Source organism: Orbicella faveolata, unplaced genomic scaffold (assembly GCF_042242905.1).
Source record: "Orbicella faveolata isolate gen_17 unplaced genomic scaffold, um_ofav_v1 contig_25, whole genome shotgun sequence".
NCBI lineage: Eukaryota > Metazoa > Cnidaria > Anthozoa > Scleractinia > Merulinidae > Orbicella > Orbicella faveolata.
The window spans coordinates 5,231,649-5,244,525 of NW_028301553.1; the positions used below are offsets into that span (position 1 = coordinate 5,231,649).

Consider the following 12,877-nt stretch of genomic DNA (forward strand, 5'->3'; position numbering starts at 1 on the left):
CAAATTTTGTTTCAATAGTGTTTTAAACAGGTTTAAACACCATTAAAAGCAGTCGAAAACTACGTTAAAAATACACTTTTCGCCCTGTTTTTAATCTATTTCATAAAATAGGTTTAAAATAGTGTTTGGTTTGGTAAGGGTATTTTCTAAACGTCACGCAACTCAGCAAGTCTGTAGGTTTGGAACTGAAAGGCTGCAGGCTGAATTTGTAGCACACACTCTGCGGTACTTTACGTATACCACACGTGGCGTGACAATTTTTGTTAAATTCTCCTTCTTGTGGCAGGCAATGACAGGTTATTTTGAATTTTCGGCTCCTTGCCTTGTCTCTGTAAACAATGTCTTTGGTATTCTATTATAGCTATTCCTGAACGAATGTACTCGCGATGGGGTGTTATCTTGTTTGCGCAAACCCAAATCGTCGTTTGGTATGTCTTCGGTGCGGGCTGTACAGGAATCATCAGGCTCTCAAATTGTGAGTGTGTATCTGCAGGAAACAATATAATTCTGACAAACGGTGCACGCATCGAGAGACATGCATCCCAAGCAATGTAAGCAGAAAAGCTTAGCAAGTCAAAATAAGGCAGCCACTGAATATCGATAGATCCATCTCAGTGCAAGAAAATGCATATGTACAATATTGATTTCTTCCTAAATACTGTGTTTATAGTTCAATTTACACAGCACCCAGGTTGTTAACAATTTTATATGTGCAATATTTGTTCGCTTTTTAGTGTCCTCAGTTATCTAGCACCGCATTGCTAAATACATTGACAAACAAATTAACATATAATTTTCATTATTTTTGAACCAACATGAATTGATGATGATGATGATAATGATGATGATTATTTATTCTAGCCGACTTTCGTAATGTTACTAACGTTAAGAAAGTCTGTAATAACCAGGCATCAATCTAGTGCCAATCAAATTTCCAACTTATAACCAGTCATCTATATTAATACCGGATAGTCTACAATACATTTAATTCCATATACGCTCATCAATGTTTTAGAACTCAAAAGAAGATGTGGTAGGCATTTGACGTGACAGGCATTTGATTTTGATCGTTAATTGAAAAGTTATCAACATTGCGCATGTGCGCACGGCGGACATATTGACGGTATAACCCTGCTACCCTCACACGTTATTCTTATGCATGGTTTTAGTTCTTGGTTTAAAAACAGCCTAATCCTTAAATAGCTAACTACACAGAAATCCTATTATATTATTGCAAACAGTCTAACTGACAGTATAAATTGGTCCTGGAAAGATCAGGCAAAACGTCTGTTTATATACGGCAATCGAGCAAGTCTATGCCATCTGCATTCGTGCTAATGAGCATGGATACTTAGCATTATTTTGTACAACATACTTCTGTTAATAACCTAGCATAAAAATCTATGAATCTAGCAAAAAACTATACGATATATATTCGAGACATTAATTAATACATCGCTTTTGCCCTAACGTTGCGTTTTGGCTTGTTCTGGCTTGTTATTCGTCTAGATTTCCAGATTTAATGATTATAACAATCTGACCGCGTCAACATGTTTAAAAGCTGTGTCTATCCAGCTAACATTAACATAGCAATAAAAGTCACTAATAAAAATCTAGAAGCCCTGTCAGTGGTCAGGCCAGCTCATGTGTTAACCTCAAGATGAATTTGCAGGAGAGGAGGATTAGTTAATAGCTGATCTGCCAAGATAGATTAAACCCGCTTCTGTAAACCGCAAACGAGAAGATTTTTCCCTCAGGCCTGCAGGCAGATCCTTCACTGCTTAGAGGATGTTTAATGTTGACTCGAGAACATCGAAATAAAATGACTGATTCTAAACTGATTCTATTTCACCTAGGAAATGACACAAACTTTTTGTTAATGATGCTAAGATAAAGAATTCAAAATGTATGTGCAGCAACTGGAATATCATTTACTAGTTCCTGTTAGGCTCAAAACGCACTGCAGTCCCGTCTTCTGCTTCGCGATTATATGAAACAGCTGCTGCTTTCAGGTTTTTTGGGCGAGGAGCTGGCTTTGGTTTCGTTGGTGGCGTTTTCCTTCGGGAAATTGACGACTTCGGAGGCGGTGGTGGTTTTTTCTTGGGAAAGTCTCCTCCATCCCGTACCTTTGTTAAACACTGTAATCCCTTACGTGCTGTCAGTCTTGAGCTTGGCTCTTTGTTCCAACACGATGTCATGACGTGTTGCCAGATTCCCCATGGATGGTGCGTGCCATTAATGTGAGTGGGTCGAAGGTCCCGTTTCGTCACTTCTTCCAGAAGCATGTGCTGTGGTTTGCTGGCAATGGCGGCTCGAAACGCAGTCTCGCCGTACCACAGCTCCCAAAGAACATACCCAAAACTGTACATATCGGCCTTGCTGTTGTAGATTCGACCCTCGAAGACTTCAGGGGCTAAGTATATCGAGGTGCCGCATACTTTACCCGTTATTTCGTTTTCCGGTCTAGCCACTCCCACGTCTGCGAGTTTTACCTCTCCGTCGGGCGTCAGCTACACCAGGCAAAGAATATAAGGACATTGCAAAGTACATTACAGACGAAAATCAAACGATTAACTCAGTTAAATGAAAACTGGCTTAAACTCAGATTTTAATCTTCTCTACAATCTCTTCGCTGACCTGCCTCTTTATACCTGATTCTGAGCTGTAATTCGGCGGACAAACCTGTAAGCTACACAACATTCTACTCATAAACGTCAGAATTATTAGTGAAAACAGCACCGAAGACAGAAAAATATGCCTTTTTATCGATTGGAGCTTTCGGGCCTTTTTCCCGAATTTCGTAGTTCATCCCACCCCACTATGATAATAGAGGTCTTAGTTGCTTTAAGGGTATCATTAAGGACATCTTATCTCTGTATGTTTTGGTCCTAAGGACTAATTGCTCGGGACGACGTTATTTCAGTGGAATCTCACTTTTCGTGTCTTGTTATCTGACTGGTCAGTTCTGTTTGTGTAAATTGTAGCTGCTAAATTAGAGAATTAATCCATTTCCTAACGATTGAACGGAAATGTTCAGGAAAGACTAAGAGAGGAAGGGGATCCTGGAAAAGGATCTGGAAATCTTGATCTCACCAACTCACCAAAATAGTATCCAATTTTAAATCACGGTGAACAAATCCTTCATCATGAATATATTGCAAGGCATCCAAGATATTCAGAGCCCACCCTAACACCTTCTTCTTGACTTCTTCACTTGACAATCGCGCAGGGGCGTTCATCGGATGAGAAATTACCCAAGACCGAAGGGAGCAGCTGCACAGTTCTAGGACAATCAACACTTTTGTTCCATTTCGACCATGCTGAAGATTGGTTCCATAAAACTTCACAATGTAAGGATGAGTAAGTTTCCTAGCGAAAAGAATACATAATAAAAACATACTAGTTCAGCGAAAATTTGGACTGAATTAAATATGTATTTCGTCCATTTCTTACAAAGTTTAATTCAAGACGTAAGCTATGGCGTTGATTAAAATGATACTATTTCAGTTGCGCTTTCAAAAATTCGAAAATTTCTCGACATCTATATTGGTTTTATGGCCAACCCGCGACTGGATATACTGACTGAAGACATTTTATAAAGAGAGCAGTGACCACATTGTGTGTTATATTTGCGTGTTTGTGTGTAAGCCTGAGTAAATAAAGTAAAAACTGAAAAATTGTAATCCCCCTTGATAAGCCTAGGTGCTTTGGGGGAAAACAATAACAAATATGTTTAAATTAAAAACAAAAAAACAGCAACAACAAAAAAAAACATGAAGAATTCACAAAATCAATTTAAATAAAGATGGAGTACTATGTCAACGTCCTTGGAGTTTTAACTGACAAGCACTCTGCCGCATGTATAAGAGTCCACATTTTGGTCAAAACACGTTGATTACACAAACTCCACTTGTAAGTTAAGTTTGCAAAGACGAGTGGCCGAAGGGTGAACATGGATATACCGTTTCGAGTAAGAAAATAAGTTAAAAGAATATTTCCAACGTGATCATTTACGCAAAGTACATATCTTCAGGACTGTAAAGACGCGTGCATAAATATGTAGATATTTACGTTAGAAGATAGATGTACTCATTTCGAAAAGACTAAAGAGCATTTTACAATTCCGTTGAACAAAAGTAACTTTAATGGTTACATCGTTTTACCTTAAAGCTCGCTCCTCGTCAACGAAATGCCATATGTTGTTAGTCGTGAGTGGATCCCTGTACCTCTTAAGTGTAACCTTTATTTCTGGTTGTCCTTCGCGAGAAAGAACACCTTTGTACACTGTCGAGAAGCTACCTTCCCCAATAATGGACTCATCGCATTTCAACTCTTCATCTGTGAAAGCAGACTTCCTGACCTCACTGACATTGTAGACGGTCAGGCTGCGTTGCAACAACCTTATCTGTTCCTTCAAAGGCTCGTAAATTTCTTGAATTTCAGTTTTGCTTCTTTTGTTTTCAAGTAGTTGCTGGTACGACTGTTCGTCGCCTTCTCTCAGTCGAGGTATCTTCTCCTTGATCTGTTTAAGAAACTGTACTGCGTCTTCCAGTTGTGTATTGATGAAAGGAAGCAGTCGGTCGTGGGTAGAAATGACTTTAAGGCATTTACGTGATCTTTTTGACATATAGCTACATGGATCGTCGTTGTAGCTCTCCAGTTTAGTTTTATGATGGGTCATCTCCTTCAATTTGGCACCGAGCTTACTGAAAGCTAGAGGGGAACTAACAACCACAGATGCCAAGCCTTGCCGAAGCCATGTTGGCGCAGTACTTTTCTGGGAGTTGCTTTGTGTCACGTCTTCGTCTTGTGAAACGTCCGCTTCGGTCTCATCAAGGAAAGATTGTTCTTCCACCTTGCAGATTTCCTCTGCCATTACATCGTACTTTTCAGTACAATACTGGATCAATGAATCCTGTGCTTTTTTAAATTCGCGTTTGTCGTCTTCCCATTGCTGAACAAACTGGTGTGTTCTCTCAGAAACGTATTCCAGTGCTTTACTCTTCGTCTCTCGCCATGTCGCTAAGGCTGCGGGGGTTTCACCAATAGACCATTCACAAAAGCTCTTGATAGTTTTCTCGGATTTAAAGTGCGCCGCTAGCTTTTGAATGATCTCTTGAAATATTTGCGACTGATGTTGACTCAGTTCATCAAATCTACGTTCCTGAGAGCTTTTTAGTTCCTGCATACGACTCATCACTCTTTTGATCTCTTTCTCTGTTTCTTGATGCGACATTTTTGCTGACTTCAGAAACATTCTGATTTGACGAGAGACGTGTTTAAGGAGATCCTCGAGCCATCTGTTGGATAATCATTAAAACGTGATAAATTACTAACCTTGAGAATTCCCCGTTTTCCAGCTTGCCATAAAAAATATCAACAAATCAAAATTAATCTGATGACATAAAGTATCAAAACCATTTCTATTTCCAAGCTTATTAACTCAGAATATATAAGATAAAGGTAAAACCCATTCCAGTTTTAAAGTAATTGGATCGAAAAGCCGGTGGCTCATCGGTGTGGACACCTATTAACTTCCGTTGCAGTAGCTCACAATACAAGGAGAGTTGCTGAATCTCCCCTGGATAGAACGACTTACAATCCATCAAATATTTTTGCTCGCGCGCGATTGGTCTAAGCACATCACGTGACTGAACATTCCCCGGCTAAAACTGGGAAATGTCTGAGTGTTATTATCCAACTGTAGCGAATACGGTCCAAATAACAGTACAAATATACAGCGAGATTGTACATTTATTTGTACAGTAGAAAACCTGTTTGTCGGAAAGGTCGGCGCGCGCACGCAAAACTGTCACACTCTCCCTCTTTCGCTGACAAATTTATTGTCTACAGCAGTTGGATAATAAATCGCTTACTAGATGTTTTGGTGTGTAGTATCGCTTTATATTTTCACTCGTTGTTTGTATTTTGACGAGCCCGTATGACTCGTCCTACGGGCTCGTCAAAATACGACACAACTCGTAGTAATATACAGCGATACTACACACCAAAACATGTAATAAAATATATATATTCCCCAATTTCAGAAACCGCGCGTGTTGCGAAAAATCTTTGAAGGATAATAAACATTTAACGTGAAAATATGTTCGAATTTTTGTCCTTGGACATTATTTGTTCCTCCAAACTGTTCGCTCCTCGGAACAGATTATGTCCGCTGACAAATATTCCAGCATATTTCCGCTCCAAATGGAGGCTATTGTTTATATAGAGCATCGCAGCCAAGTAACCCTCAGCTGCCGTTCAATACAACAGTACCCATAAGGACTCCGGGGTGGGTTGATGCACTGTGAGAATAAAGCATTGCCTGACTCAGCTGGCTTGAATTATACCGTTCAGGCCACCATCATTGAAATTCATTCTCGGGCATACGTGCATGGAGTATATCTAGGGTCGTATATTTATTACTTATCTTCCTTTTGCGTAATTACAATTTTACTCACCGAGTATACATCAGAAGATTATTCTGCATAGATGATACAACGAGACTACGAATTCCTGCGATTAAGTCGTTAAACTCTCCTGTGATTACACCATACGTCTGAGCCAACTGTGCAGTCTTGCATGACAAATACACGATCTGGGATTTCGGGTTTAGGTTACCAAGCCTCTTCGTGAGTTTTTCGATTTGTTCCTTTTTCACTTCCTCGCGTTCTTTGCCGTCAATCAGATCCCACTTGTTGCAAACAAACAACGTACAACCGGTGAATAGTGTCAGGTCCATCTTGGCGTTTTTCTTGAGGGTTTGAGCGCAGTTGAGTATTTTTCCTAGCTGTTTAGGTTAACACAACAGAAGTGTACAAGTTACGGCTAATCCAAACGTCACTGAGGATTATTCAATATAATTGGTCACTGGCACGTTTATGCTCGTACATTAAGGAAACATTTTGTTTACTACTGAAAGTAAGGCTAAAAAGAGTATTTTGAATGCTCTGGTAAAAATTTCCTCGGTCGCTCGATCGAGGAGAGTGATCGGTAATTGGAATGCTGAGAGAAAAGAATAAGGCAAAATTGGGAATTTATAAATATCGAAAGTTATTATATGGCAAGGTATTCTTCAGGTAAATCCGAGTGTTCCGCGTATTATGTATTTATTTGTTATTTTTTTTTGGGGGGGGGGGGGTGGGGGGAGTAGTAAATCTTATTGCTATCTGATGAGCACTAACCCTTTTGTTACATTCAGTAACGGAAGTTTGTTTTATTCTGCAAACTATTAACTCTACAAACGCGTACCCTGTCCTCCTGAATCCCTCCAGCGTTGACACTGTTGATGACATACATGAAGCAGAAGGCACGAGGCAAGTAGTTGAGGACAAATTCACTCATGACGTCGCTTTCTCCAACTCCAGGGCTATCAACTATCATAATACCCTCCTGAAAGGACAATGATAATCATCGATTATAAAAGGCTATGAAGGGAACGTCCCTTATAAGTGACGTATAAGCAAATTCATCCATTTCCCCCCACTAAGATACAAGGAGGGGTTGATGGACGATGTAATGGATGATTTCGATACGAGACATATGAAAATTTTCTCAGAAAGCCTATGTTAGCTCTACGAGATGAGACTTTTTATTGATTATGACGTCACTGACGTCAAATAACGTTATTAGGTGGTCTTCTGATATATATACTTTTTTATAAAACAACTTTCTGGGACAGTTTTGGTATCACCTTAAAGGACTTTGCATTCTGACTTCAAAAAAGAGCTTGTCCTGGTCACATGTCACAACAGTTATTAAATAACTAGCCCCTAAGTGTAAAAAAGCGTTGTTCATAATATATTACATAGAGTGAGTTCATTCTCACGCAATAAAAAATAAAATCAAAAACCATTTAGCGGATAAAGTCAAGAAATCGTGATATTGTTGACGATAAATAAAGAAGACAGCTCTACAAGTTTAAGATCACTGTTGTCCCAAAGTTGAGATATTCGTCGAAATGTTCCGCGCAAAATTATAGCGCCTAGTATGGAGTCGCCATGTTGGCGGACCTCCGTACTGCTCCAATATGGCGGCCGGAAAATAGGAAACAATGTGCAGGACCATGATGCAACATTCTCATAAGTACACATCGTTAAAGTTTTGTTGTAAAGTATAATTAAAATGTACTGAGTTAAAGCCATTTTGTAAGTGCTTTTGGGCTGTTAAGAACCGTTGCTATAGGCGTTGCTATGTTAAAATATAGCTACCAGTGCGCATCAAGCTGTCTATCGTGGCCGTTTTTGCCTTGTTATTTAATTAAAACTAGCATGAAGGAACTCGATTTGCGCGTAGTCAATGAAATATAGTTCTAATATCACCTAAGAAGATTGAAAATTGGTATATCGTATAGGTCAACGTCATTTCGTCGCCTAATTCTAAAATAATTTTCATGTTATCATTTCGTTGCCATTATATATTACCTCAAGCAATGGGTGTGGCCAGAACAATTCTACCTTCTTGTAAGGTGTTTTTTCTCGATTGGTCCTCAGGCTGACGAATTTTTCTATCTGCTCTTGGTAGGTTTCTTCTCCATGCGTGACAAATTCATGGAACATTGGCTCACGATTCTCTGTGCCGGAATCCTTGAAGTGCACACCAATCTTTGGCTTCTCGCCATATTTCAACTCGCAGATTGTTGATGTTGTGCTCAACGTTGAATGGGGCAGAAGATCGTCTCCGAGAATCAAATTGATGACACTGCTTTTACCAGCACTTGTCTCACCTGTTCACAGAACATTTCAAACAGTGTCACTCGCACTGGTACTTTGCTTACTTTCTGTTATTATAGATTAATAATGGTAACAGGACTGAGTGGAATCCAATGATTGGCTTATGTAACTGTCCGATTACAGGTGTTCGATTACAGCTAACTGTCCGATTACAACTTTGCAGTTTAATTAGAGCAAAATACAGCAGTTTATGCACCAATCATATTTGAGGAAATTGTGATTGTTATGCTTAAAGCAGAAATTAAACTTGGACTGTAGTTAAAAGGTGTGTCAAGGTTTCTTGCTTCTCCTACTTAGGCTCCACAATATCAAATTTATGAATCTTCGTCTTTGGAATATGCAGAGGGAAGAGAGTGTGCATTCTGCAGACCGTGGACTAGTACCAGCAAAGTTTGGCTATTCAATCTGGAGATTTTGATGGGAGAATTAGATATTATTTGGCTTCTTTTTTTTTTCATATATGTTCCTCGAATTTCCAAAAAAACATAAACACCTAAGTTGACTTGTAGAGTTTTGATCCGTCAACTTTTTTCTTAATAATTAACAATCAACTTGTTTCATTGAAAGGAACAACGAGATTAAGATAAAGGAGAGTATGAGACAGATGGATTTCTTGTATGAAATTGGTTAGTCTGAGTTCTGCATATCCTTACTGGGTATCCTCGGTCTTCATCAAAACACCATAAAACGTCAAAAAGAACAAGCTGTGAAAATCTCTATCAAAAAATATTTTTGATATCTCTTTTTAGAGAAAACGTATAAAAAAACTTACCTGCATATAAAAAAACTTACCTGCAACAAGGACGATATACTGATCTCTCGGTTTGAAGCTTTCAATGTTTTCCTTCAAAGTTGTTTTGAAGTCTCCCAAGCTTGTTTGTAGCGTTTCTATGAAGTCGGTATCCAGTTTGTCCAGGAACACTTCAGTTGTGACATAAAGATCCAAAAGCTTCTCACGTTTTGCAGCATCTGATTTCTTAGCTTCCGAGAGGACCTGGTGTGTCTGAAGATGAAAACAAAATGGAAAACAACATTGACGATGGCAATCTCTCCCCACAGCCCGCGCGTTTTGGGTCAGCGATGAACCAACAAAATCCACTTTGGACAAAATCTAAAACCAGAGGAAGAAAATCCTCGCTCCGGTTCTATTGTGCAAATGCGTTGAGGTACGTTAACTATACTTCCCATATCACATGCGTAAATATTGGTTGCAAATACTTTACCACAAAAATAATCTTATTTTGATTACCAGTCACAATTGAGAGGATTGTAAGAGCGCTAAAATTTCCCTCTGTGGTTTCTGTTGTTTGATTTGGCCTTGTCAGAGTTAATGCCTAATGAATCATTTTTCAAAGGCTGCAAGACGGCAGTCACAACTTAAGCTCACCGTGCATATTCCTCCTGATAATTCAGTTTAAAATGTTTTTCTATACCAAGACTGAAAAGGCTGAAGCAGCTGTACATGGCCACTAACACTTTCAATAGAGTTTTCTTTATTTTTCGCTCGGATACAGGGTTAACACTCTTCTACCATGCAATGAAGCGATATAAAGTCCGTTTATTAAGTGGCCACCGCTAACCTTTAGACGCACTCACTAAACTAAATGATTCTTTTGTGGGAGCAACAGGGTTAAGTGTCTCTAACCAGTTACGCACTAGCTTTTTCTCCCTTTTTGATGGCTACAACTTGCAACAAGCATAGGTAATCATATGAATGCGAGTGTAATTAAGGATTTACACTACGAGAGATATTTAAAAATTCTGTCAAAATTGCACGAGCCTTTATATGACTCAGAAAATGACGAACGCGCGAGCGTTAATTTGCCCTGCAGTGCAAATGGAAAATTAACGATCAATTGGTCTGCTCTCACCCAATCGCAATGAAGTAATTTTCTCAGTCATATAATAAATCATTTAGTGTCATTGATTATTATTCACTAAGTTAGTAATCTATTGCAAATACTAATTCGCCTCAATACTTCCTGTTGCTGTTTTCCATGAGCCCAAATATTACGATGTCACGTCTTCTTAAGTCACGCCTAAACTCACGCAATAGAGCGTAACTAAATACCAATAAATCGTGTTACTTTCATTATCAATTTATGGTTGTAAGAACTACGCTAAAAGTAGCAGATGTTCTATTTCCCGGACTTAATGTCTTTCGTTTCCCTTAAATTAGCAAATGAGTGGTTTATTTACGATGCAAATTCCTATCTGAGATGACTGGACACCAAAACTGATTCAAAGTCAATTCTTTGTTGTTAGTTAGCGGCCATATTACAACAACATGGCGCATGTATATAAACAGGCACGCGCTGGATCCCATAAGCGCAATTAGTATGCATTGAATATCCATTGATTAACGTTTTACTATCTGTGCGCTCTCCATATGCATTTCATATTGCAAGCCAGTCGCTGTAGGAGCCTAATGAGAACGTGTTTAGTGCGCAATTCTTGTACGGTCCTGCCTGGCTCCTCCTAACCTCCTACAAGTGAAGATGATCAAGTCATCCTCTCCTAACGATCGAGAACATGCTAATCGATTTGCCTTGAGGCGCTAAAACAACGGCGAACCACGCAACATTTGAATGCTTCCACAATCAATTGATACCGGCTGACCAATCTGAAGAAGACTGATGGCTGATTACTTACCTCTCCAACCTTTCGTGTAGATGCTCCTTCTAAGTCTTTCAAATGTTTGCTCAGCGTGGTCTTCATCTCATCCAGAGTGTTGATTCCTTTCGTTGGAAGACTAAAGGATTTCATTATGTCGCAACATTCTGACATATCGTCTATTTTGTCCAGATTCGAAGACATCTTTTACTTTATCCGAGGTGAATGCGGCAGCTTGCTTGATCATGTAGCTTATTACAAATGGCGTCCGCACCAGACCAGTCTGTCGATGTCGTGCGAGCAACGTCAAAACTACTTTGCAAAGCGCTGTGTGGAAAGGCGGGAAAATCTTTGATCTCTAGTCATACTGCACGTAACAAGATGAGCTAGTAAAATGGCCGGAATACGTCGCTTTAACTACGAACAGAAATTTCAACAGGGCTTGCAAGAAACATAAACAATTCAAGCAACGTACACAGTCCCCGTTTCTCATTTCTAACAGACCATAATAGTCGTCTACGGGCCTCTTCATATGAGCCCGGTAATCGGGCTGGCTCGGTTACGGGGACGAAATTTGATGTCTGTTCATATGGGAATTTCAGCCCGGTCGACCGGGATGAAAGAAACACAACTAAAATGGTGGAACATAAACTTGTATCGTTCGCGGCTGTCGCAGCTTTGTGGACTCTTGTAACTTTACTATTAAAGCTAATTCGCCTGCGGAAATACAAACAAGACAAAAATTATGCCACTTTGGCCGCTATGTTGCGAAAGCGAAGCTATTTTGTCAAAAAAGTTTCGTCCCGGGCTGGAGTGTTCATATGGGAAAATTGTCATCCCAGTTACCGAGATCTCGGTCGCAAAAACCGAAATCTCGGTAACAGGGCCGGCTTCTCATGTGAACACATCGACATTTTTACAAGGATAGAGTGGCGAGGCGAGATCTCGGAAACCGAGCCAGCCCGGTCGACCGGGCTCACATGAAGAGGCCCTAACATAGCTCAAATAGCACTGTAGAGATGCCCAGCGAAACCACGCATGAAATAATTTTCGAAGTTTCGAAACACTGTATATTGAGGTAAGACTAAAGAAATTTAAAAGAATTTAGTCCCCAAGCATAAAAAATTAATTTCCTAGACTATACACCGATTCTGGTATTTCCATTTCTTTCGCATTTTATTTCGACGTCGCAATGTTATTTTCATTTTCGAGAAGATGTTCGTTCCCTCTTTTTAGAAAACCAGGCCGTTTCAATTCAGTTTACAAAGGGGAACATTTTTTCTGACGAAATAACTGTTAGGCTAGCTACCATGTGTTTTTTTCTCTCTCCAATACTAGTATGCAAATTTCAGGCTCTCGAGTTTTGGGGACGTTTCCAGGCGAAGTTTATTTACGAAGGGCTCCAGTCGAGAAAAATAATGTCTGAGGTTGCAAAGTGGTTGCAGGGTTTCGTAATGCAAAAACTATCGGGTAACGATGGTTTTAGGAAGGCGAAACAATCCAAAGGTAGTTTAATTTTCTGTTTGCTTCCT

At 39.6% G+C, this 12,877-nt stretch overlaps 1 protein-coding gene across 1 annotated transcript; it reads right to left on the bottom strand.

Annotated features, from left to right (window-relative positions):
- Positions 1 to 830: 830 nt before the first annotated feature.
- LOC110047036 (uncharacterized) lies at positions 831 to 11,888 on the bottom strand. Its single transcript, XM_020752761.2, has 8 exons — positions 11,385 to 11,888; positions 9,525 to 9,735; positions 8,424 to 8,725; positions 7,252 to 7,392; positions 6,462 to 6,790; positions 4,164 to 5,300; positions 3,102 to 3,369; positions 831 to 2,510 (listed from the first exon to the last, which is right to left on the bottom strand). Exons 1-8 carry the CDS (start codon positions 11,547 to 11,549, stop codon positions 1,935 to 1,937), a joined length of 3,129 nt encoding a protein of 1,042 aa, XP_020608420.2. The 5' UTR covers positions 11,550 to 11,888; the 3' UTR covers positions 831 to 1,934.
- Positions 11,889 to 12,877: the final 989 nt, after the last annotated feature.

Excerpts from the sequence above, each read along its gene's own strand:
- LOC110047036 (XM_020752761.2), bottom strand. The coding sequence starts at position 11,549 with ATGTCTTCGAATCTGGACAAAATAGACGATATGTCAGAATGTTGCGAC. Across the intron at positions 7,393-8,423 it reads GGCCACACCCATTGCTTGAG|GAGGGTATTATGATAGTTGA; the intron begins GTAATATATAAT and ends TTGTCCTTTCAG. Across the intron at positions 3,370-4,163 it reads GACGAGGAGCGAGCTTTAAG|GAAACTTACTCATCCTTACA; the intron begins GTAAAACGATGT and ends TCTTTTCGCTAG.